This window comes from Dromiciops gliroides, chromosome X (genome assembly GCF_019393635.1).
Source record: "Dromiciops gliroides isolate mDroGli1 chromosome X, mDroGli1.pri, whole genome shotgun sequence".
Taxonomy (NCBI): domain Eukaryota; kingdom Metazoa; phylum Chordata; class Mammalia; order Microbiotheria; family Microbiotheriidae; genus Dromiciops; species Dromiciops gliroides.
Genome location: NC_057867.1, coordinates 48,516,090 through 48,540,532, shown reverse-complemented (window position 1 = coordinate 48,540,532; position 24,443 = coordinate 48,516,090). Strand labels below are relative to the sequence as shown.

At 43.5% G+C, this 24,443-nt stretch overlaps 1 protein-coding gene across 1 annotated transcript in view; it reads left to right on the top strand.

Annotated features, from left to right (window-relative positions):
* GPC4 (glypican 4) overlaps window positions 1-24,443 on the top strand; it is a 143,842-nt gene that overhangs the window by 77,696 nt on the left and 41,703 nt on the right. The window contains exon 2 of the mRNA XM_043974370.1: window positions 18,413-18,571. Coding sequence (XP_043830305.1) covers window positions 18,413-18,571 — 159 coding nt within the window. The remainder of the gene's footprint in view (window positions 1-18,412; window positions 18,572-24,443) is intronic.

The window sequence follows — 24,443 nt, the reverse complement described above, 5'->3', positions numbered from 1 at the left end:
CGGATAAAGCATTGGCCCTGGATTTAGGAAGACCTGAGTTCAAATCTGGCCTCAGACACTTGACACTTACTAGCTGTGTGACCCTGGGCAAGTCACTTAACCCTCAGTGCCCTGCTCCCCCCGCCAATTAAATAAATAAGAGATTGAAACAATAAGGGAGAAAAATGGGAATGATGACAAGTTCACTTTTGCTCAACAGTGCCTTGGTTTATAGGCAGAAAGATAAGAGAACAAAGGGTGTTCTTCTATGTTCCTTCTAGTTTGGCTATTGATAGACATTTAAGTCTATCAGTTAAGTTGGTGTTTCCTAATTCATGCAGATAAGCATTGTTCTGCTAAGGATTACCTTGAAAACAAGATGAGCATTTCATCTTGGCTGGCTTTTTGTCCCTGTCCTCCCAGGCAGGTTTCAAAATTGAGTCTCATTAGTTACTCTAAGGTCAAACACCAGAAGCTGGTAGAGACACCTGCTCATTCCAAGGGGAAAAACCCAAGTGTGAAATACTTTCCTTCTCTGAGACTACTTGTCATTACTTTTCATACAGTAAAGGCAGAATCAAGGACCAGAGCCGAGGAAAGCAGAATATAAGCATTGAAGTGCCTTTTCATTTCTGATCTTAGGTCCTAGTCTGAAATTGCTTCCTTGTGTTTTCAGAGTCATAGTTTTAGAGCTGGACAGGACTTGAAAAGCCTTCTAGTCCAGCCCATTTATTTTTCACCCCATGATGCCATTGGTCCTCTTTGACAACGCCAATAGATGAGGAAAGGAATCAAAGAGGTCTTGCACCAAGTGACTTGCCCAAGCTGGGATTTGAACCCAGCTCAGATCCTCTGACACCAAGTATCTTTCCAGTATACTGCTCTGCCCACCCCAATCCCCAGCTTTAAGACCCTTCCCTCTTGCTTCATTTTCTGAACAAACTTGGATCTTTTACACATGGCAAAGTATTTTAAAAAATAATTTGGCCATATCAGTTCAAAGACTTGTCTCCACAATTACAGCAAATGATCGTAGCTTCATCTATCCATTGGATCATGGGAAAGGGAGGATAATAACAATAATAGCTAACACTTACCTAGCACCTACTATGTGTCAACTCTCCCAGTGGGAATTGTGAGCTTAGCAGGTTGGGCAGCCTTGGTGCCAGAGTGCTTCATTTAGCTGATCTCCCTGTGGTTTTTCTCATCACTTATGATGTGATTCATCTTCATTTTCAGCTTTGCCTCTGATCAAGGGTTTTCAGCATTCCCAGAGTCATTGCTTGTGCCCCACTGGTGGTTCTTGGTATCTGCCATCTTATAACTAGGGAATAGTGCTAGATTTGAAGTCAGGAAGACCCAAGTTCAAATCGCGCCTCAGACATTGACTGACCCTGGGCAAATTACTTTACCTCTGTCTACCTCCATTTGCAAAATAACACGTACCTTAAAGAGTTGTTGTGAAGTACAAATGAATTATACTTAAAGTGCTATGTAAATGCTGGAAATGTCATTATTATTAAAATAGTAGAACAGGATGTACCAGTCTTTTTAAAAGACAATTTTATCGATGCCCTTTGTTTTTCCATTATATACATTTTCAGATATACATCCTCTATCCTTCCTCTGCAAGAAAAGTAAAACAGGCAGAAGCAGTCAAGGCAGAACCTGATGATATCTGTCCCATTCTGCACCCCAACCATCTCATCTCCCCAAGGAAAAGTGGGACATGCATTCTCTTTTTTTTCCTTGACAGCCAAGATGGACATTAGAATTACACAGCCCCTAACTGTTTTAGAGTTCTTTTCAGTGACATTATCATAGTCACTTCCTTTGCTTTGCATCAGTTCTTATGTCTAACCAGGATTCTCTGAATTCTTCATACTGCATCTCTCATGGTCCAAAACCCAAATGTATGGTAACTCACACAGGACAGTGTGCTGAATCTTTTCCAAATCATTTGGCACCCACTCTGTTTCTCCTTCTTTGCTACCACAAAATATGAATATTTTGGTGTAGAGGAGGACTTCTCTTCTGTCTTTAATCTCCTTGAGATTAAGGACATGCCTTTTTCCCAAAGAAACCACACTTTGTCATGCTGAACTCATCATAGTGGTTGGAGGGCTCAGGAAGAGCATGGAGAATTTAGACTGCTTCACTGAAGACTGTGACAAAGTGGCTGGTGAGTCTAGGCTTAGAACTAAACTTGGTCCAGACAATCAAGGACCAGAAGCTCTTGTGAATCTAGCCACAGTTTGGCCAGGTGGATGGAGCTATTGATCTGTCTCTTGATTGTATTCCAATTATATTATTTCAGGTGCTTGTCACTGAGGGGGAGGAATGAATAAGCAGTTGGCCTCATTTGGAATGGATGAAGGGAAAAGCTGGGAGGGAGAAGACTGGTATTGAAGAAAATGTAACAAGGGAAGCGGCTTTTTTCCCCCTTTTGCCCAGACAGAGGGCCGATTCATTGAATGGCGAGCCATCTGGTGTGAGGCTTGTCTTTGGAGAGGCGGCGTGGGCAGTGGGGCATGGCCGATTCAATGAGCGCCATTATTAGTGGAGAGGCAGCGTGGTCCTGGAGGAAGGGCCCCAGACTTGGGCTCAGGAGGCCTGGGTCAGGTTCCAGGTCGAGGCCTCACTAGCTGGGTGATGGTAGGCAACTAGTCACCTTGAGGTCCTCTTCTGTAAAATGGAGATAACACCACCTGCTCTGTATTGCATTGAGAAAAGTACTCAGCTAACCCTAAGTGTGGAAACATGTGCTTACCTTGGCAGGGGGGACCCTTCATTTGACATCTTCACAGATACAGAGAGTATTGTTTAGAGGGGCCTCAGAGGGAAGACGACAGAAGTTCAAGTGTATATCCCGGCTATGTAACTATAGGGAGGGGAGAAAGAAAAGAAAGGAAGGAGGAAAACAGGACCAGAGGTGGTGGGATTTTGGACTGGTCCGGCAGGGGACCGAGAACAAAAGCATCTTGTTTCTTTCCTTGTTAATTCTCTTGATTCGGCCTGTACCCTTGTTAAAGGCTCAAGGGTGGGGGGAAGATTTTTGCCTCTTGTAGATTTTATATAGTTTATCTCAAGTCTCTAGTGCTTTATGGTTGAGAAACAATCCTGGTGGATAGGTATGCCAACAGTTATCCTCATTTTGCAGGGAGGGGGAAATTGAGGCCCAGAGGGGAAGTGACTTACCCACGTTCCTACTGCTAATAAATGTCTGAGCTAGGATTTGAGCCGTGCTCTTCTGATTCAGTCCAGCTGTCTGTTGTCCTGGGTCTTTTCTTTCCTCTCTCCCTTCCTCCCTCCTTCCTTCTCTCTTCCCTCTTTGTTTTGCCCCATTACCTTTTCTTTATCATCATGCATTTTATATTTTGGTCCAGATCATGTTGCTGATACAAAGAGGAAATCTTGTAAGAAATAAAGCTTTTAGTGAAAGGCTTCCTTTAAGCTGCCCTGCCAATTGGCAGATGCGCTCCATTCCCTCTCCCACCCAAAGTTTTCTTCCTCGTAGCCCCATTTCTCTGACAATGTAGCTAGCAGCTGTTACAAAACCTTCAGCTTCCTAGCGATCACTTGAACGGAGTGGGTGCCCGTTGATGACCCCTGATGTCTGTGTGTTCAAAGAAAAAAAGGCCACCCTCCTCTCTTCTAGTCTAGGAGGCTGGACCAGGGCTGGCCAAGGTGATGTCTAGCTCTAACCCTGTCTAGCTCTAACCCTGGGTCTTTCACAATTGGGGAGACCTCTGAAAAACTGCATGGGTTTCGACCCTCTCCAGCTGGTGAGTTTTTCCAGACATTGTCTTCTTACACTTCAGTATCTCAATAGATCCAGGATCGCATCCTTGTGTGGGCACTCTCTCCAATGGGGCTGACTGCTCCCCAGCCAGACCTTTGTCATCTGGTGCAATTCTCATTTATGTACTCCTGCAAATGCCTCACAGAGGGTCTAAAACAACACGGCTAGAGGCCTCGTTTTCGAGAAAAAACAATAGTGCAGGGTAGGACCATCCCAGCGCTTAGCTCGCTCTGGCTGTCGGACCTTCTCGCCTCCTTTTCTGTTCATACATTTCCTCTTTGGGCTCATCCTCATCGCTTCTTGATGCCTGCCTCCTCATTGGCAATATGCTATGGCCAATGCATCTGTCCATTTAGAATTACTGGCTGGGCGCTCCAGCAAGGAGATCAGGAAACCTTCTCTGGCCTTTTGTTAATTACAATTGAAAGAGACTTGTGGCACTCACAGGGCTCCCTCCAACTCAAGGGACTGTTTCTCCTATGGTGTCTGTCTATCTGTGTGTCTCTCCCTCTCTCCCCTTCCCTTCCTGCCTCTCTTTTGCTCTTCTTTCTCCTTCCATCTCTCTCTCTCTCTCTCTCTCTCTCTCTCTCTCTCTCTCTCTCTCTCTCTCTCTCTCTCTCTCTTTCTCTCTCTCTCTCTCTCTTCCCCCCTTCCCCTGGCTCTGTATCTTTTTCTTTCCCTCTCTGTGTGTGCATTCTCTCTCCTTTTTCTCTCCCTCTCTTTCACTGTTTGTCTCCTCTCTCTCTTGTCTCTCCTCTGTTCATTCATCTGTCCATTTTCCTCAGTGTTCATTCTCTCCCTATCTTCCTCTCCTCTCTCCCCCCCTCAGTCTTCCTCTCTCCCTCCTTTCATATCTGTCTGTCTCCCTCCCCCCTCTCTCTGTCTCTCCACGTGGAACCTGGGGCCTCTGTTTGGGAGCCCTGTCTCTGAGGTTAGGCAGGAATTGGACAGGCCTGCAGGGGCTTGTGAGGCAGCACACTGCAAGTGGCTGCCTGCCTTGTTGCTCTCTCTTCTTGTCATCCAGCTGACAAAGAAGCCACTCCTTTCCATCCTGCTGTGCAAACAGCCCGAAGCGAGCCTTTAAAGATCATAAATATATTAATTACATGTTCGTTCCGTCCCTAAGACTGAAGTCATCATTACAAAAGGAAACTCAAAAACGAGTGGGGAAAAGAGCATGGTGGCCAGGCCAAAGACTTTCATTACAACAACCTGTGTTTTGCATCTGACACCTTTTTATCAGTGGTTTTCTGAGCCTGGAATACCTAGGAATTGCTCCCCTTAGATGAGGGTTTCTTAACCTCTCTTGTGCAATGGATGCTTCTGGCAGTCTACAGGCTAAAACCTATGGATCCATTCTCAAATAAAACACATGGAATTATAAAGAGAACCAGTTATATTGAAATATCTATTTGTGTGTGTGCACATGTGTGTGAGATAAAAAACTCACAGACCCTGGGTTAAGAAGCACTGATGCAGACTAGAGCAAGTAAAGTGATAGCATCATGGGGTTTAGAGCTAGAAGGGACTGTTAGTATCCTCTAGACTTGAACAGAGGAAACTGAGGCTCAGCTGGGGAAGTGACTTGCATAGGGGTCAAAAGAGGAGTAAATAAAGCCGGGTTTCAAAGCAGTTAATGATGGTAGAAGTAGAATGATTTAACCTATAGAGTGCTGGAGTAGGAATAGAAGCTTGACTCTGCTGCCAACTTGCTATGTGACCTTAGGAAAATCACTTGCTCACTCTGAATTTTATTTTCCTCCTGTAGAATAATAATCATAGCACCTTAGATCTGAAGCTGGAAGGAACTTCAGAGTTCCTTCTGTCCAACCCCCCCCCCCATTTTATATTGGAGAAAAGTGAGGCTGAGAGAGGGGAAGGGACTTGCCCAAGTGACAGACATGAAGCAGAAGGAGGAGGATTCACATCCATATCCTCGGATTGCAAATCTATCCTTCTTCCTATGGGACCATGTATTTAAAGTTGGATTAGGGCAGCTAGGTGGCACTGCAGTGGACAAAGCACCCGCCCTGGATTCAGGAGGACCTGAGTTCAAATCTGGCCTCAGACACTTGACACTTACTAGCTGTGTGAGCCTGGGCAAGCCACTTAACCCTCATTGTCCTGCAAAAACAAAAACAAAAACAAAAAAACAAAGCTGGATTAAATCATCCTGATCCCTAAGGTCCCTTTTTAGCACTAACATTCAGTGACCCTAAGGAAATACATAGAAATGTGTTCATTTGCAGGCAGACGTATTTTGTAAAAGGACCAAATTTGCCACAACTTATTAAAAAACAAAAATCAGCACCCTCAAAGCGTGGTTTACATGAATTCAAATGGTTAGATTATCCCTGACTCAAACTAAGCAGACTAAAATGGGAACTAAGTGCTCAAGAAAGGCCTCTTTGGTCAAGTCAGGAAGCCTTTAAGGGTCTTTGTGAACTTGGCTCCAATGATTTGGAACAGGAGAGAATGGCCTTTCAAGAGTGCTTGTCTCCACTTGGATAGGGAAGGACTTGTCTGTGCTGCTAAGATCAAGTCATGACCCTAATGGCTTTAAATGGCCATTTTGGTAGGATTCAAATACGTTTGAATATATCCCAGATTTTGTCTGCTGATGTCCTTATCGTACCTCTGTCAAAGTTCCTTAATGTGACAGGAATTCATTTGAAGAGAGGTGAAACCCAGGGGAAAGACAGCTTACCTCTCCCGTAACTCTCTGGATTTGAATCCCATCCAAGGTGAGGGCAGCAGGGCCTCAGATATCTCGGAACAACCATGTTGTGTAAGATCTGTTTCCCTGGTCAGCCCCAGAAACAACTTGGTGTCTGTTGCACAAAATGGAGGTGAAAGTTCTCATTTGTATTGATCCAAATAAAAGAAATGTCTCCAGTTCTACTTTGTTTAGGCTGCGGAGGAGGATGACAATAATGGAGGGAAAGAAAGAGTGAGAAAAATTCCTAAAAGCTATAAAAATCACCATTCCCACCCCCCCTCCAGATCTGCATTTGCTTATCTCTTAACTTGCAATGGGGTGTTAGAGTAAGTCTTTGGGATTTCTTGTATCCATATATAGCATCTGGCACACAAAGGGTGCTGGATAGATACCGTTAGGGCCTTGGCCCCATTTTCAGGTCACTGTGTTAGGTCAGAGATGGGTTTGGGGGAAACAACTGGATCCTTGGCCTTGGTTTGCACTGAGAGAGATGCTGGGGAGTTCCCTTGAAATTTACTGGACCGGCTGGAAGTAGTGCTAAAATGCTCCAGATGTTCTGGGCCTAAAATAACACATTAGGTGATCATAAATTGCCAGGACCCAATGGCTCCTCTGTTAGAGTTTAGAAGGAAAATAAGAGTGAGACTGTAGAACCGTTGGCCCCAAATGAAGGGTAGGATCACCAAAGACTTAAAAATACATAGTCTGGGGGCAGCTAGATGGTGCAGTGGTTAAAGCACCGGCCCTGGAGTCAGAAGGACCTGAGTTCAAATCCAGCCTCAGACACTTGACCCTTACTAGCTGTGTGATCCTGGGCAAGTCACTTAACCCCTATTGCTTGCAAAAAAAAAATACAGAGTCTACTAGGGAGAAAATAGCATGGTTTTTGTACAAGAATTCCTGGTTAATTGATTAGAACATGCTGAGGAGGTAAATGTATGTCATTAAAAGGAAAGCAGTGCTGTTAATTTTTTAGCCTTTCACACAGCTGTTTTTGATAAGGTTCGTGTAAACTCAAGAAACTGAGTCATCGTGGGGATTTCAGTGAGTGTTTAATCATTTTGTGGAGCCTAGCTTAGATATGAGCAGTGAAGGTAGGGAGAAATGAGCACCTCTCTGGAGGAGGAAACAGTGATAATCCCCCAGGGATTCATTCTGGGCCTACTTTTAGTCTCACATTTATAAAAGACCCGAAGGAGGTAGTTCACAGTGACATCTCCAGGTTTCTGGGTGGCACTAGGCTCTTCTACCTAATAGACTTTCAGACTTAGTTACTTTCATCCATGGAACACTCATAGCAATAAACTCCAGCAAGTCACCCAGAGACAAAGTTGGGTTCAATATGTGGGAGAATTTGGCCACAAAGAATAGAATGGGTGGTAGAGATTCCCTTGTCAGTGAACTTGCTTATTCAAAGGCTGCATGACCATTTTGAGTATAGAGTATTTTGGAAAAAAAAAAGTTAAAATAAAAAAGGGGGCAGCTAGGTGGCACAGTGGATAAAACACCAGCCCTGGATTCAGGAGGATCTGAGTTCAAATCCAGCCTCAGACACTTGACATTTACTAAGCTGTGTGACCCTGGGCAAGTCATTTAACCCTCATTGCTCCACAAAAAATTAAAAACAATTAAAATAGAGTATTTTGGAAGGTCAGGCTAAGCCTAGGGGGCAGATGGAGGGTACCAGACTTTGGGTCTTTAAGCAGAATCTGGAGGACCACTTGGTATGTTTTAGAGGGGGTTGGATTAGAGAATCTGTTGGTCCCTTCTAACTCAGGGATTCTGTGGTATCAGAAGACTTGGGTCTAGTCTTGGTTCTATTATTTATATGTACTTGCATAAATCCTTCCCCTACCTAGGCCTCCGTGCCCTCCTATCTATTGGACCTAATGATCCGTAAGGGCCCTGCCAGCTGTAACGTTGTCTAGACTTCTTTGAAAGCATAAAGTAGCAGTACCTACTTTAGCTCCAAGCCATACCCTCCCAAACTGAGTCCATGGCTTCCATTTGGACTGGATGGGGGGGGTTGAGTCCCTACCTCAAGTTCAATGTAGGGATGGCTGGTGAAATGAGGAAGGCAGCAGAAGGGACTGTCAGGGCTGTTTCATTGTGGTCACCTGCCAAAGCCCATCTTTTTAATTATTCCAATGATGCTGAATGGCTATGAATCACCAGTACAATCTCTGAAGAGTCAAAATAGCACTTGATCCCAAGGAGCAATGGAGGGATAAATGGTAGGAATGGACAGGCTAGAGAATATCAGCAATGGGTGATATATGCATAAGAAGAAATGAAAAAGGCATCAGAGAAATGTAGACAAAATCCAGTCAGTCAACAGGGATGATGGACAGCTTAATATTTTATTTTGTTTTTTGTTTTTGTTTTGCGGGGCAATGAGGGTTAAGTGACTTGCCCAGGGCCACACAGCTAGTGTCAAGTATCTGAGGCTGAATTTGAACTCAGGTCCGCCTGAATCCAAGGCCAGTGCTTTATCCACTGCGCCACCTAGCTGCCCCTCAGCTTGATATTTTAAGAGATCTAGAACAAAGCCTTCAATGCACTGCCTAGATCCTCTAGGGACAATTTCTACAAAACTAAAGACCAGAATTGCCTGGGATGAGAAAGCCTGAATGGGTTGTAATCTCTAGCCATGGGAGAAGTGCCTACATCAAGGGATCAGGAACCCATTGAAGTGGGTAGCGGTTATATCTGTCTGAGAGCTAAGGAAGTTGAGTGAGGCTCAGAGAGGTTGACTGTGTTGTTCATGATTACACAGCTAATAAGTTTTAGAAGTGGGAGAAGCTTCCAAGGTCTCTCTTGACCCCAAGACTTAGGTCCTTTCCACTGTACCATGCTGCCTCCAAGGGATGCATGCCTCTGTCCAGTAGGTGGGGGTCAACCAGCACATGTCCTAGCAATCCACATCAACAGAACTGCACATAGCATATATCTGACCCTGTCACTTGCTACCTCTACCTTGGTGGTAGTACACCACTTCAATCTCTCTAGGCCACCACTTCCCCATCTAGATTCAAGATTCCAAGATCTAGATTCACAGGACTGCTACCTTACAAAGGAAGAGTGATGCTCAAAAAGGAAAAATGACTTACCTAAAGTCACACAAGGACTACAGGGTGGAGCTGAGACTTAAACCTATGTCTGCTGCCTTCTAGGGTCCAGGGCTCTTTGCATCTCAGGATTTGATGAAGTTCTAACTCTCATCAGTGTCAGGAGTTTGTTCACTGATACAGTTTGAGAGTCCAGATTTGATACTGAATTCAAGATCAACTGGGTACTTAGTGAAAACATCGAGATAGAGTGCAAAGGGGTTGGACCTTGAGGTCCAACTTTGAACGTTCTCGGAGTTTTGCCTTGTGCCGCAGTTTACGAGAGCTTTGATCTCATTGTACAAAACCAGCCCCAGACCCTCCGTGGCCAGGAACAGGGCCCGACTGAAGAGCGACTTTGGAGCCTGATTTGTAATAGAGGGAGAAGGTTGCATATCCACAAGCACGAGGCTTACGCTTGTGAGGATTATGTGCGAAGTGTGGTCAGACGCATGTAATGAGGTGAGAAGAACAGAAACATAAATAGTCCCCCATTATTTTATTGCCTTCTGCCTGTGATTTCAGAAGGATGTTTGATGCACTTGGAAATCGAGTTTCCGAATCTCATTTTTCTTTATCAGAAGGAACTCTGTGAGCTCTGAGAATTAGTTGGTAATGCTTTCCTGATAACCTTTGGAAGACCTCTCTCCCTTCAGTACATGAGAGAAACCTTGTACTTTTACTATCTTCCTACTGGACAGATTTCCCATTAGTCTACCTCCAATCTGTGGTCCGGTTTTTGGTTTTATTTTGGTAAGAATTTTTAGGTTATGGAACTTAGAGGTAGGGAGAGAGAAGAGGTGAAAACAGACACTCTCCATGTTCCCCCCCTCCCCCCAAACCCCAGCCAAGAAAAATACACCATGGGAATGTTCCAGTGATGGAATGCTGCAGACCTGTGCATGCTTAGAAACCCCAAGATCAGCCTTCTTCACAATCAGAATTACTATTCTGTTGCTTACCTCCCAACATAGGCTAGACTAATGGGCTTGATTTTGACCATTGATCTTAGGGCTGGGTAAGGCTTCTTGGATGATGGAAGAGGTATTCTATGTTAAGTGGTCCTCACAGTCTCTTGTTCCATTATTTTCTAAGAGCAGTAATAATATCCATTATCTATAATGAGTTAAAAGCTTACTGTCATGCAATAATTAGAATAGAAGCCTACTGTGAGTGTGGATAGATTAGTGCTCATCACTGAGATCTAGTGTTCTCTGGGACTGGCCTTCAGAGCCACCCAAGTGTCACGAGCCATTTGGAGTAATGTCCAATAAGGAAAGTGGCCAATGAAAAGGACCAATTCAGATTAATATCCTCTGTTCTTCCATCTTCCCACAATGCAATGCCTGTAGCATGAAGCCTACTTGTAAACTGGCTCTAAAGACTATTCCCCAAAGAGGATGCAAGAAATAATCTGAGCAATGGGAGAATCATTGGATAGAGTAGATACCTCCCCAAGAGGCAGCATGATGTGGTACAAAAAAGCTTATTTATTTTAGGACAGCAAAGTATGGAGAAATCATGAGCCTGCCTTCTGTGCCACAGAAGGCCTCAGGAGAGTGGAAGAGAGGCTCACAGAAATCCTGCATGTGAGCAGCAAGGACTGCTTATGACTGGAGCATAGGACTCCAGAAGTATTCATTAGTTAAGTATAATTTTTTTTTCAGATCATCACTTTCAAATGATACCCTCTAATAGAATTTGCCTTTATAATAAAGAAGTAAGGGGCAGCTAGGTGGCGCAGTGGATGGAGCACTGGCCCTGGATTCAGGAGTACCTGAGTTCAAATCCGGCCTCAGACACTTGACACTTACTAGCTGTGTGACCCTGGGCAAGTCACTTAACCCCCATTGCCCCACAAAAACAAAAGAAGTAAAGTATAGCAAAAGAAACCACCACTATGGTGCGCTATCTTAATACTGTAGGTCTCATTTTGTACCCATAGCCCTTGCCGCTAAAAGGAGGGAGGCATTCTCTACCTCTAGTCCAGCAGAACCATATTTTCTAGATATCTTTTCTTGTAACACCAGCCAGAGAACCATCCTTTCTTCCAACAAATGTCAAAAAAGACAGAGATAAAAAGGCAGTTAATTAAAAAAAAACCCAAATACCTTATTCAAGTCCAGTATATGCAATATAGGGAACTCATAGTTGCCCCACCACTCCAACACCCACCTCCGCTGAGAAGGGAGGGAGGTATATTCTCCTAGCTCCTCTTCAGTTCCAAATTTAGTCATTGTAATCACACAATATTCAAATTAATTTCTTTGGTAAAATTGTTTCCATAGACATTGTTCATATTATTTTTCTAACACTTTTCATCTTTTTCCATCCATCCATCAAGCAGTATGTATTTATTAAGCACCTACTATGTGCCAGGCACTATGCTAAGCACTAGGGCTACAAAAAGAAGGAAAAGACAGTGCCTGCCCTCAGGGAGTTAGTTGACAATCTGATGTATCACACATATCAGTCCTTTCATTCTTCCCTGAATCCTTGCTGTTCACCTTTTCTTATGTAATAGTAATTATGCACTTTATTCATGTAGCACATTGGGCAACTATTTTATTTCCAGTTTTTTGCTACAAAATATACTGCTATAGGGGACAGCTAGGTGGTGCAGTGGGAAAAGCACCGGTCCTGGATTCTGGAGGACCTGAATTCAAATCCAGCCTCAGACACTTGACATTTACTAGCTGTGTGACCCTGGGCAAGTCACTTAACCCTCATTGCCCCGCAAAAAAAAAAAAAACCAAACCAACAAACAAAAAAAGAATAATAAAATAGATTGCTAGATAGGCAGCTAGGTGGCTCTGCAGCAGATAAAGCACTGAGCTTGGAATCAGGAATACTGATCTTCCTGAGTTCAAATTTGGCCTCAGACACTTACTAGCTGTGTGACTCTGGGCTAGTCACTTCACCCTGTTTGCCTCAGTTTCTCATCTGTAAAGTGAACAGGAGAAGAAAATGGCAAACCACTCCAATATCTTTGCCAAGAAAACTCTAAACGGGGTCACAAAGAATCAGGCACAACTGAAAAGACTGAACAACAACATACCTGTGTGTGTGTGTGTGTGTGTGTGTGTGTGTGTGTGTGTGTGTGTTGGCTCTTTCCCTTATATCTTTGCTTCTTTGAAGTATATGTCTAGCAATGGGATTACTAGGTCAAGGGACGTGGACATTTTATTAACTTTCTCTGCATAGTTCTCTTTCCAGAATGGTTGGTTAGATTCACAGCTCTACCAGCACTATGTTAGTATCCATGTCTTTCCACTGTTCTCATCTTTCGTCATTCACCTCCCTCCCCCCACCAATTTTCAGTGCATTGGGTAAAACCTCAAAGTTGTCTTGATTTAGATTTCTCTCATTAGTGATTTGGAACACTTTCATATGATTGCTAAGAAATTGTAGTGCTTTTGGAAATTGTTTGTTCATATCTTTTGGCCACATATCCATTGGGGAATGCATTTTGGTATTCTGTATCCATTCCTATTGTTTTTCATTCTTTTCCTGGACTTTTTGTTCCTAACTCTACAAAGAATTCCCTCAGTACTTTGATTAGTTTAGCACCCGATCCATAATTTAGGTAGTATTGTCGTTTTTATGACGTTGGTGCAGCCCATCTATGAACACTCCAATTATTTCAATCATTCTTTATGTCTTTTAAGAGTATTTTATTATTCTATTCACACAAATCTTAAGCTTGCCTTGGTAAATAGGCTCCCACACATTTCATGCATTTTGTTCTTATTGTCACAGGGACTTGTTTCTCTTTTCTCCTGGGTTTTGTTACTGTTATATAGAAACGTTATTGATTTTGTAACCTGATAATTTCTTGAAACTCTTCATTATCTCAGTTACTCTCTTTGTTGGTTTTCTTGGGGCAGAGCATCCTGTTGTCAGCAAATAAGGATGGTTTTTGTCTTCTCTGCTTGTGAGCACATCTTTAATGTCTTTCTCCTGATTTCTGGCTAGCATGAACACTTGTTAGAACTATGTCAATTAGCAGTGAAGAAAGTGGGCATCCTGACTTTACTCTTTCATTTGTTGGGAATTAGAACCATGTTTTCACAAGAATAAGCCAAATCCACCATTTCCCCCATAAAATTGCATTCTGCTCTTGTTTACAAACTAGATGTGAAATCCATCTGCCCTGCCCAGCCTTAATGTCTCCAACAGTGCTTCCCACCCTGTTGGTCTGAAGGGAGTGTGTGCTTCTATCTGGACAGCATGTGTCTTTAGCCATTCTTTTAGCAATTAGTAGACATTAATAGGTTCATAGGACCATACCTTTAAAACTAGAGAAACCTCTAGGGATTATCTAGTCCAACTTGTTCAACTTATAGAGGAGGAATTTGAAGCCCAAAGTAACTGACTTGCCCACGGTGACATAACAAGTTAGTGGCAAAGACAGGAAAAAAGCCAGGTTCCTTGACTAAATCACTATACCACAACTAGTTTGTGTGCATGTGAGTGAGTAAGTGAGTGAGTGTGTATGTATGTGTGTGTGTGTGTGTGTGTGTGTGTGTGTGTGAGAAAGAGAGAGAGAGAGAGAGAGAGAGAGAGAGAAGGGAGAGGGAGGGGAGGGGGGAGATAAAGAGAGAAGGGGGAAAGAGAAGTGAAATGAAGTGGTTTGACCTTAAAAGGGGGTTCCTAGTCCTGGAAAGTCTGTGAAGCATTGATCTATGATTTATATGCTTTGTTGAAGCCTGATTTTTTTTCTCCCTAAAGCTATTGGACATTCACTGTGTTTGGAAGGAGGGAGGCTGGATTAATGCACCCATTCTCCACTGTCCTCCATTCCCCCCCTCCCCATTATTGAAAATCTTTGGAGGCTTTCTTTGTCCCTAGGAATTAGAGGATTGTGAATACCTCCTAAATTTCTACGGTAGCTTAGAAAGGGAGAAGGCTACTTGTCTCTTTTGCCTTATCATACTTTGTGACTCCCCGAAGTCAGCTCTGTTTGCAGCTTTCTGGCTTCGCAGCAAAGAAGACGACGTTTAGTATGAGCAAGAATAGAAATTAGGGCAAAGTTAGGGACTAAGTGATTAGAAAAATTACCGGAATTTGAACTTTAAAAGGCTAAAAAGTTTTCCTGGGGTCAGGTTTTTCCTCCATGTCTGAGCTTAGAAAATGAAAGTTTGTTTTCAATCACCTTTTCGTGGAAGGAGTAGAGGCTTGTGAAAACTCAAACCAAGCACCCTCTCCATCTGTGTGTGCCCTTTGTTCCACTTTACTGAACTCTCTCTCCTCTAGAATACAAGTACTTACTGGAATTCTACGTCAGACCCTCAAAAGTCTTCCCCAACGAAAGTAAGAACGGTCCTTTTTTCTCTAGATTTCAGTGTGAGGTACAGGTAGTGTAAGTATCAGTGCACCCATTTTTTAAAGGTAGTAACATTTCCTTTCCCCTCTTCTCTTTTTTCTTTTAAGTCTGTTGGGGGGACATAGGCTGGAACTTCTCTAACTCCCTCCCCTTTGACACCTTCTCACTTGAAAAATTATAATATAAATTCTTCATCTAATTTAGTTTTTTGGTTTTTTCCTGTTTTGGTGGTTTTTTTGTTGTTCTTGTTTTTGGTTTGGGGTTTGGGGGTTTTGCGGGGTAATGAGAGTTAAGTGACTTGCCCAGGGTCACACAGCTAGTAAGTGTCAAGTGTCTGAGGCCGGATTTGAACTCAGGTCCTTCTGAATTCAGGGCTGGTGCTTTATCCACTGAGCCCCCTAGGTACCCCCCCATTTAATTTAGTTTTGGTTTCAGTATAGGTATCTCTCATTGTGCCATTCCATTGGCTTTTTTTTACAGCATCTAATACATTTCCATGTGTAACAACATCTGCTATTTCTCAGAATCATCGAATGTCTAACCTGGGAGATCATATAGTCAGAGGAAGTACATTCCTCAGTCACTCGGTAGCAGAATCAGCACTTGAACTCCGATCTTTTAACATCAAATTCTCTAATCTTTGCACTATAGCAGTGCTGCCTTTCCCCAAGTCTGCTGAAATCGTCAATGTTGAGGCCACTGCCATCATTGTGCATGGCCTTCCCATACTGTGAGATCCCTTACCATGTTTTCCCATCAGTCCTCCAGGGAGTAGCTACCCAACATGAGTTTTGGGCCCTTTTCTCTTTTAGCATTCTGTGGGCATCAGGGTGGCACATGGGCTGCCTTTCCCTATGTGACTGGCCCACCTCCTTTTCTGATCATACATTTCCCAGCTGATATCTTCTCTGCCATTTTTGGTGCACGAAATACAGAAGGCAGTATGCCACAGCCCCTTTTTATACCCATCATACATTTCTCCGTTGTCCTCTGGGTCACCTGCAATATTGATAGGGGAGGGGTCAGAACATCCTACCTGGTGAACACAGATAAGTAAATTCTGAGAGAGTGAGAGAGGGCTGGGGCAATAAGGAAGTCCTGATATAGGAGATAGCACCTCATCTGCTTCTTGAAGGAAACAGATTCTAGGGGGAAGGAGAGAGAGGATTGTACATGTGGATGCCCACTTGTCCAAAGAAAGGGGATGTAAAATAGGAGGCAACACAAATACTATCTGAATGATTTCTATTCACAGATACTCCCAGAGATCTGTTATTGCAGTGACGCTGGTCTTCCTTCCAGTAATAAAAATCACAATCCATCCATACCTATCTATCCTTAGGCTATTCTTGTTCATGCCCTCCTCAAAGTTCACCACTGGGGGCCTTCTTGCTTTCATGACATAACTGGAATACCAGTGGAGCACATAAGCAGTCCAATGGGTTTTCCCTTCCTCTCAACGCATGACCAACCTGCCCTGTGAAAACTTGGCCAGTGAAAACGTAGCCATCTGGGATTTTTTACAGCTGTTTTCAAGTAACATTTATTCTTGCAACTCACTATTGAAGAGTTTCTAAGTTTCTCCCAATGGGTGTGTGGTACCTTCTTCAATGGATAGAATGGCTCTTTGCTGCTGCTATTACCGCCCGCTGCCTCTTGGGATTTTCTGGCCTTCAGGGGCTTTTTTTTTGTTCTTGGATTTAGTCGTCTCCAAGTGGCCCTTCAGTGTTTTGGAGGACCCCAGTCAGGATTAGGTGGACATCGATTCTTTTCCTAGCCCATTAAGCGTCTTGCCCCACTCTCCAAAAATCCTTGGGAATTCATTGCATTTCACAGCTGAGCCTTTGAAAAGAATCTGGGAAGTCAGCAGGTCACATGCAGCGGATGGGTCGTAGCTGGGGCCGCAGCCACCACTGTGTAAGCCATCCAGCCCTCTATTAGCACAGTTGTTCATTTGAGTCGGTCCGTATTTGCTTCCACTTTGAACATCTCCATTGACTATTCTTAGCCTGTGGTGCTGTGGGCATTCTTTCACAAATACCCCTTGAACACAATGACTGTTTGGGGGGGCTACCTTATTGTTAGAGGTACGATGAATACAGCAGAATAAAAACCACAGGCCAGAAACTTAGAGACTACGGGTTAATTTCCCTGCTAAATATGTCCCTGAATTCAAGTGAAGATTCCTGCTGTGAATTTTCAGACCTAGGGAAGGGGTGGATTGTGTGTGTGTGTGTGTGTGTAGGGTGGTTATTGGTAATAGAAAACCCAGCATTTGACCATGGGCAAATGACTTGTCCTATGGGATTTAGCTTTCTCATCCGAAAAATGGGATGATAACCCTTATGCTACCTCTCTCACAGGATGGTTTTGAGGAAAATCCTTTGTAAAACCAAGAGGTGTCTAGATTTAGAGCTAGGTCAGCTAGTCTCCAACTGTGTCATTTTACAGATAAGAAAACTGTTCCAGAAAAGTGAAGTGATGACACTAAGATAACCCTCCTGGGATTTGAAGACTTTCCTCTCACTCAAAATCTAACCCTCTTATCACTGCTCAGGGTGGTAACTGCTAATGTGAAGTCCAATCTGTATGATATTATGGTCACAATCCCCACCAAAGACTGTTTACAGAAATCCCTAGACCAGCATTGGTGATCCCAATTCTCCCTAATTCTATTGCCCTTGAGTTTTTGCTTTCAGATGGTTTATTGCCGTACTGGTGGGTAAAGGCTTCCCTTGTAACATTCAAGAGTCTCCTCTTCCCAAAATCACTGTGAGATATATTCTTGCTTATTCTTCCGCCCCTTCTGCCATTTACTTGCTCTTTCTAGTTTGCATACTTCCCTTTAAAAACTTCTTCCAACCTTGTTACTGTCTAAAAGCTTCCATCCTACCTCTTTCCTCCCTTTCTCAGCCACACTCCTTGAAGAAGCTGTCTACACTCATTGCCTCCACTTGCCTCTACTCTTACTCCCCAACCCTCTGCAAACTGGCTTCCAAATTCATCACTTGGTGGAAAATTGATCACTTTGGAGAGAGCAGTTTCAAACTAAGTCCCCAGGTCTTATCTATTAAGTCCAAGCCCAGCCCCAGAACTCCCTGTACTATGGAAGCCATAGATCCTTCTAATGCTTAGAATATGCATGGCAGATGATTCATGGCGAATTGAGGCTCAGGCTGGTGAAGGGCCAAATGTAGTCTCTAGGAACCGAAGGTGAAAGGTCTACTTCCTGTAATGCATTCTGACTGGTACTCTCTCCATGATCCTGAAACCTGAAATGACCATCACTTATTTTAGCTTGGTATCTTTCCATCTTCCTTCACTCCTCTCATATGAGCTCCATGGTGCCTTTTTCAAACTCACTCTTGTCGATGAGTCCCCAGAACTTGGCTGTGCCCCGGAGTAAGTGCATACGCCATGTTTTTCCTAATCAGTGACTGTGTCAATAACGTGCATTTGTGCTCTGTTCTGTCTTGCAGGCGATCATCTGAAAATCTGTGCTCAAGGTTATACATGCTGCTCTCAAGAAATGGAGGAGAAGTACCGCCAGCAGAGTAAAGAGGATTTCCGAAGTGCCGTCGGGGAGCATTGCAATGCTCTGCAGAACATGTTTGCTTCCCGATATAAAAAATTTGATGGTGAGTATTGGAAAGGCAGTTTCTAAACCTGCTCTTTGTCGAATGTCTAGTTTTTCCAGGGAGAGAAAGGGTGGAAATGTTGATAATGGTTGGGTCCGTACCATTGTTTGTATAAGGGAATAGACCTATTTGCTGATTGTGCCACTGTATTCTTTTTTGTGTGTGTGAGGCAATTGGGGTTAAGTGACTTGCCCAGGGTCACATAGCTAGTAAGTGTCCACTGTATTCTTATATCATTAGGAAGTATAATGTTCCATTATTTAGGATTTCACTGAGAAATGGCAAGTCCAAGTTTAATGGAGCTATAATTTGGGTGAATGAGCCATGGCTTTGGAGTCTAAGGACGTGGATTTTGGCTACCCTTTCCAGCCCTTTACTAGTGGTATGACCTTGGACATGTCACTTAACCTCTCTGGGCCTCAGTTCCCTCATCTGTAAAATGAAGATGAAAGGTACCATGTCATAAGACTTGTGATCAAATCCTGCCTCTGATGCATCCTGGCTATATGACCCTGGGGAAGTCAGTGCCTCTTAACCTCTCCGTGTTCTGGGAAACTCCAAGACTTTTCATTGGGAAAAAAAGGTGCTGGAAGAGGGAGTTTGCTCATCGGAGAGTTTTCTTTGTCAACAAGATCACAAAGCCAGGGCCCATGTTGAATGACAATTTATCCCTGCCCCTGACTTCTTTGTTATGTTCCTTATTTCTGTATAGGGAGTCGAGCTTTAAAAATCCCAAATATAGAACTGGAACTTGTTCAGCTTTACACCTCCACTTGGCTAGACGTGCCAGGTCTCCCCTGTTATGTACTAGAAGTTTGTTGAGAGTATAGTGTGTTTCTTTCCCAAAAGTTTGACTGCTGAGGTTGGAGAAGAACTAGGTAAGGCCATCTCTTTGCTCTTTTTCTCCTAGCTCCTAACCCTAAGTTGGAGGTCCACTTGGGATATGTAATTATGAAGTGATACTACATACCTACTAGGAATAGCATATTGGAGTTGAAAGAGGACTTGGGTTCAAATCCAGGTTCTGCCATAGGCTCTGCCTCTCATAACCTGTGTGACTTTAAACAAAGCATTTCACTTCTGGGCCTCTGGTCTGAGGAGGTTGGACCAGCTGATCTCTAAGTTATTATGTAGAGGACTGGACTGGGAGTCTGAGTTCAAATTTCACCTCAGATACTTACTGGTTGTGCAACCTTTAGGCAAGACACTTAATTTCTCTAGGCATCGTGTTCCTCATCTGTAAAGTGAGGCAGCTATCCCTGACTCCATCAGGGATTCTTAAACTTATTTTGTGTGTCATAGACCCTTTTGGGTCTATTGAGGCCTGTAGAAACTTGCTAGGAATAATGTTTACAAGCACACGAAACAAAACATATAGGATTACAGATATAATGAAATACAGTTATCAAAATTTTAAGAAATCTATACTCTAATTTGTGACCTTGAGCAAGTCACCTCCCATCTCTAGAAGCTCAGTCTCTTAATCTGTAAAAGGGGTGTTTCATAGCCGTGGGCCACTTCCAGATCAAAGTCTATTATCTCATGATGCTAAGGCTCTGTTGCCACTTTGTGATTAAGATAATATTTGTCTGAAGCACTAGTTCCTCCAAAAGAAGCTCTACCTTGTAGAACCCATGTCACCATCCTATCCCCCTCTTACCCCCAAATGCTATGGACCAGTAAACAAGATGGAGGTCACTGTTATTTATTTGCAAAAGCACTGGTATTAGAGACCAAAGACTTGGGGTTCAAGTCTACTACATTTACTACCTTTGTGACTCAGGACTAGTCCATTCCCTTTTATGGGCCTCAGTTGGCTTATTTGTAAAAATGGATTTCTATTCTTTGATCAATAATTTTGTTTCAGTGTAGGGGAGGCCAGATAGTTTTTCCTCAAGTCCTGAATGTCTTAGAGCTCCAAACATCCTGTAAACAGGATGTGTCAAGGATAGAATGATCTAGATTAAATTCATCAGTGCTTATTCTGGTGATGTTCTTTGTAACTAACATATTTCAAACATGACCTAGATATAAATTCTAAAAATAAAATGAGCCCAAATATCCTAAGACTATTTAAAAATTCATTCAAAAATCCAGTTACTGCCTACAGGGTACAGGACACTGTACTGGGGGAAGAAATAAGGATCAATAAGACATAGGTCTGGCACTCTAGAAGATTTGAGTTTAGTAGGAGAAATTCAAGGTTTGTAGTTTTCTTGTACTTCTGTTGTACATATGTATGTGTGTATATGTGTGTGTGTGTGTGTGTGTGTATGCTTTAATGAATTTCACTTTTACATTTTGATTTTTAAAAAATGAATTATTCCCCATTGCTCACTACATTAAAGCATACATTTAGAAACATTGGTATTTGAGGTCTTCTACAGTCTAACTCTATGCTATCCATCCAGACTTATCACATGCTTTTCTGTATCATGCCTACGATGTTTTAGTCAAATTCAGTGACTTGCTGTGATCTATTCTAGTCCCGCCTGATATTGTCTATATGCATTTGTTCATCCCATCCTCAATGCCTAAAAGGAACTCCTAGTACCCACTCCCTCCACCAGACACATATGCACATGCTCACACACATAATCTCACCCTTAAAATTTCTCCTTCAAGGCCCAGTTCTACTTCGTCTGTCAAATTCTACTTCTTCCATCAAGCTATCTCTGATATCTCCTGCCCCCTTAGGAGTGACCTCTCCCTCCTCAGATTTCTTTTTTTTTTCTTTTCTTTTTTTTTTGGGGGGGGGGGCAATGAGGGTTAAGTGACTTGCCCAAGGTCACACAGCTAGTAAGTGTCAAGTGTCTGAGGCTGGATTTGAACTCAGGTACTCCTGAATCCAGGGCCAGTGCTTTATCCACTGTGCCACCTAGCTGCCCCTCCTCAGATTTCTCATGGTATCTTGCCTAGTTTTCTCCTGGTCACTTCTGTGCTCATATTCCACTTTCTACATATGTATTTGTTTTCCCCAACCCCCATCATTAGATTGTAAACCTCTTTGTGAGCAGAATTCATGTTCTTTTTCATCTTTATATCCCTTATACATTACATGTTTATTAAACCATCAAGGGTCTGTGATTTGCTCAGGGCAGGAGCCCTCTCAATCATCAGCAGATTGTGCCTTGTCTGCAATTTATAATCTTAGGACCTTCTTGCCTGAGGCAGGCAAGGGTTAAATAGCTCCAGTCTCTTCCCCATCCTGGACATGTTACAGCTTGTCAAAGTTCTTCCTTCCCAAAACGCAGGGCCCTGACTAGAGAAACTGGCATGCCATATTGGGCTTCATCCCCAGAAAAGCTATACAGGTAGAACTTGGGATTCCAAGTGACCATAGAGCCTTGTGTCCATGAAGCCATGTTCATTAATGCTTATAGATACCCATACTCTTCCCTCCTCCTCCCTTGGCACAGAATCCTCACACCACTTCTGGCATCCACCCTCTGAGCTTGAGAGGGCACATAGCATAGGGAGAGGACATCTATAAGGGAATCTTCTTGTATGTTGGGTGGTCAATTTAGGCATTCCTTTCCCTTCTGCCTCTCAGTGGCCTTGTAAGACTCATGCCTTGCAGATTGCCTCACCTCCACTTACTTTATTTATTTTTACTTCTATTTACTTTAAAACCAAAAAACCCCTTTATTCCCATTCTTTGAAAAACAAAACATTATTGCTATTCTTCCCTTCTGGCAATCCCCAAAATCAAACAAAACAGAAAACCAGAAATCCTCCCCCATAAGACAGAAGTAGTGTTGAGCTAAACAAATCTGTTCTTTTGGCCATGCCTGACAACATATAGCCCGTTCCGCCCCTATGGTCCACCACCTCTCTGCCAAGGGGAGGCTCCACTCTTGCAGACCGACTTCAAGTGCATTTCTCTGTTTTTCAAGTCATAGACCAACTGTATCAGTAAGTGCTAACACATGTTTGAGGAAAGGACAGAAAACAGTTTGGTTTTGCCCATCCCTTCCGGCCGTCAGAGTTGATCAGTGTGTATTCATCAGTTTCTAAACACGTCAGAGGAAAAGGTCATGGCGCTGTGGTTTGTTTCTCCCCGGCTGAAATTAGCAGCAGAGCATGGAAAATCAAGGCAGAAAATATATATACGAAGGCCTTTGAGAGCACAGCAGTAGAGGCATGTTGGTTTGGGATATGAAACCAGAGCTGGGGTCCACGGCGGCTTTTCCCCTGAATTAGGTCTTCCTGAGATGCTGAAATTGTATGTAGTTAAAATGTCAGTTTGCCTAGAATCCAACTAACTGCAACCCTCAGCTGGTTGAGAGCGTTTGGAGGCTAGAAATGAGGGAGGGGCAAAGCAGCCTAGGGCCGCCAACTACTGCAGGGTTATGGGGTGGAGCAGGAGGCCAAGCCTTCCACGGCGGACTGCCATCATACATAGGGCACAGAAGAGAAGGCCTGCTGAAGCCATGGAGGGAGAAAGGAGGAGGGGAAGTGATAAGGGCCAAAAAGGGAGGAAATAACCCTAGCTTTTAGGAATGGGCTTCTGCTCCCATCTCTGCCTATGAAAATCATTGGGATGGATCATGGATCTAGAGGGAGATCTGATAGGCCAGCTAGCCTAACCCCCTCATTTTACAGAGGAGGAAACTAAAGCCAAGAGAGGCCAATTGACTTGCCCAAGGTCACAATGCAATCTGAGGGGTGATCTGGACCTATGTCCTCTGACACTCAAGCCAGCACTCTTTTCACTGCGCTACATAGCCTTCCTTACTTTCCCTCCTTTGAAGAACCAACATGGTACTCTGAAAAAGAATTCTCAATTTGGGGTCAGTGGGATTGGATTCAAGTTCTGACTCTGTGACTTAATATCTGTGTGACCACTGGCAGTTAGGTGGCACCATAATGCATAGAGCCCTGGGCCTGGAGTCTTAGGCTGTATGATCCCTCATCAAGTTCTGTAACTACTTTCTGCCTCAGTTTCCTTGCCTGTAAAAAAGAAATATAACAGCACCTACCTCCCAAGGTAGTTGTGAGGATCAAATGAGATAACATTTGTAAAAAGCACTTAGCATGGTGTCTGGCACATAGTAGATCTTTAATAACGCTCATTTCCTTCCTGGGCTTTTTTTTTTCATGTTTAAAATAAGGGGTGGTGGACAACGTGGCCTTTCTGAGGTTCCCTTTCTAACTTTAGATCTTTAAGCCTTGGGAGGCCCTGCCAGAGCCTTGAAGAAGTCAGGGCCCCCCTTCCCCCCATCTTGATGAGGCACCAGATAGGGACTACTGGGGTCATCCCCATATTCTCAACCATTTCCCTCCTTAGATCTAGGCACAAAATCGACTTGAGTCCACAGCAAGACAGCTCTCACAGTTGAATCTTTCTGAAATGTCTTAAAAGGGATAGAAAGCATTTTATAGTCTGGCCCCAGTTCAAAAGAACTGGATGGGTCTTGTGATAGCCCAAATGGCTGTCCTGTCCTAACTACTGTGAAGTCCTCGTTGTTTCCTGCTGTTTCACAGGACACGTTAAGTACCTCTGGAGTGGGGGCAATTATGAAGGCTGGTTCAAAATCTTGGCGGTTTCATAGCTAGCTTAGGCAGAGGAAGTAGTGGTGATAATGGGAGGTGAGTGCCTTGCTATTCATATGAATAGCTAGGCGGGAGGGCCAGGACCCCAGTTAACAGCCCCTGATCTGGGACAGCATCTCGGTTGGGAAAGAAAAGGAGCAAACTAAAACAACTACTCATCCAATGGCCCCGACAGCGGAAAGGACCACAGATTTGGAGTAAGGAGACCTGAGTTCAAATACCATTTTTGAGACCATGGGGAAGATCACCTCCCTTTCTGTGCCTCAGTTTTCTCATCTGTAAAATGAAGGGGTTGGACTAGACAGCTGTTAGGTCC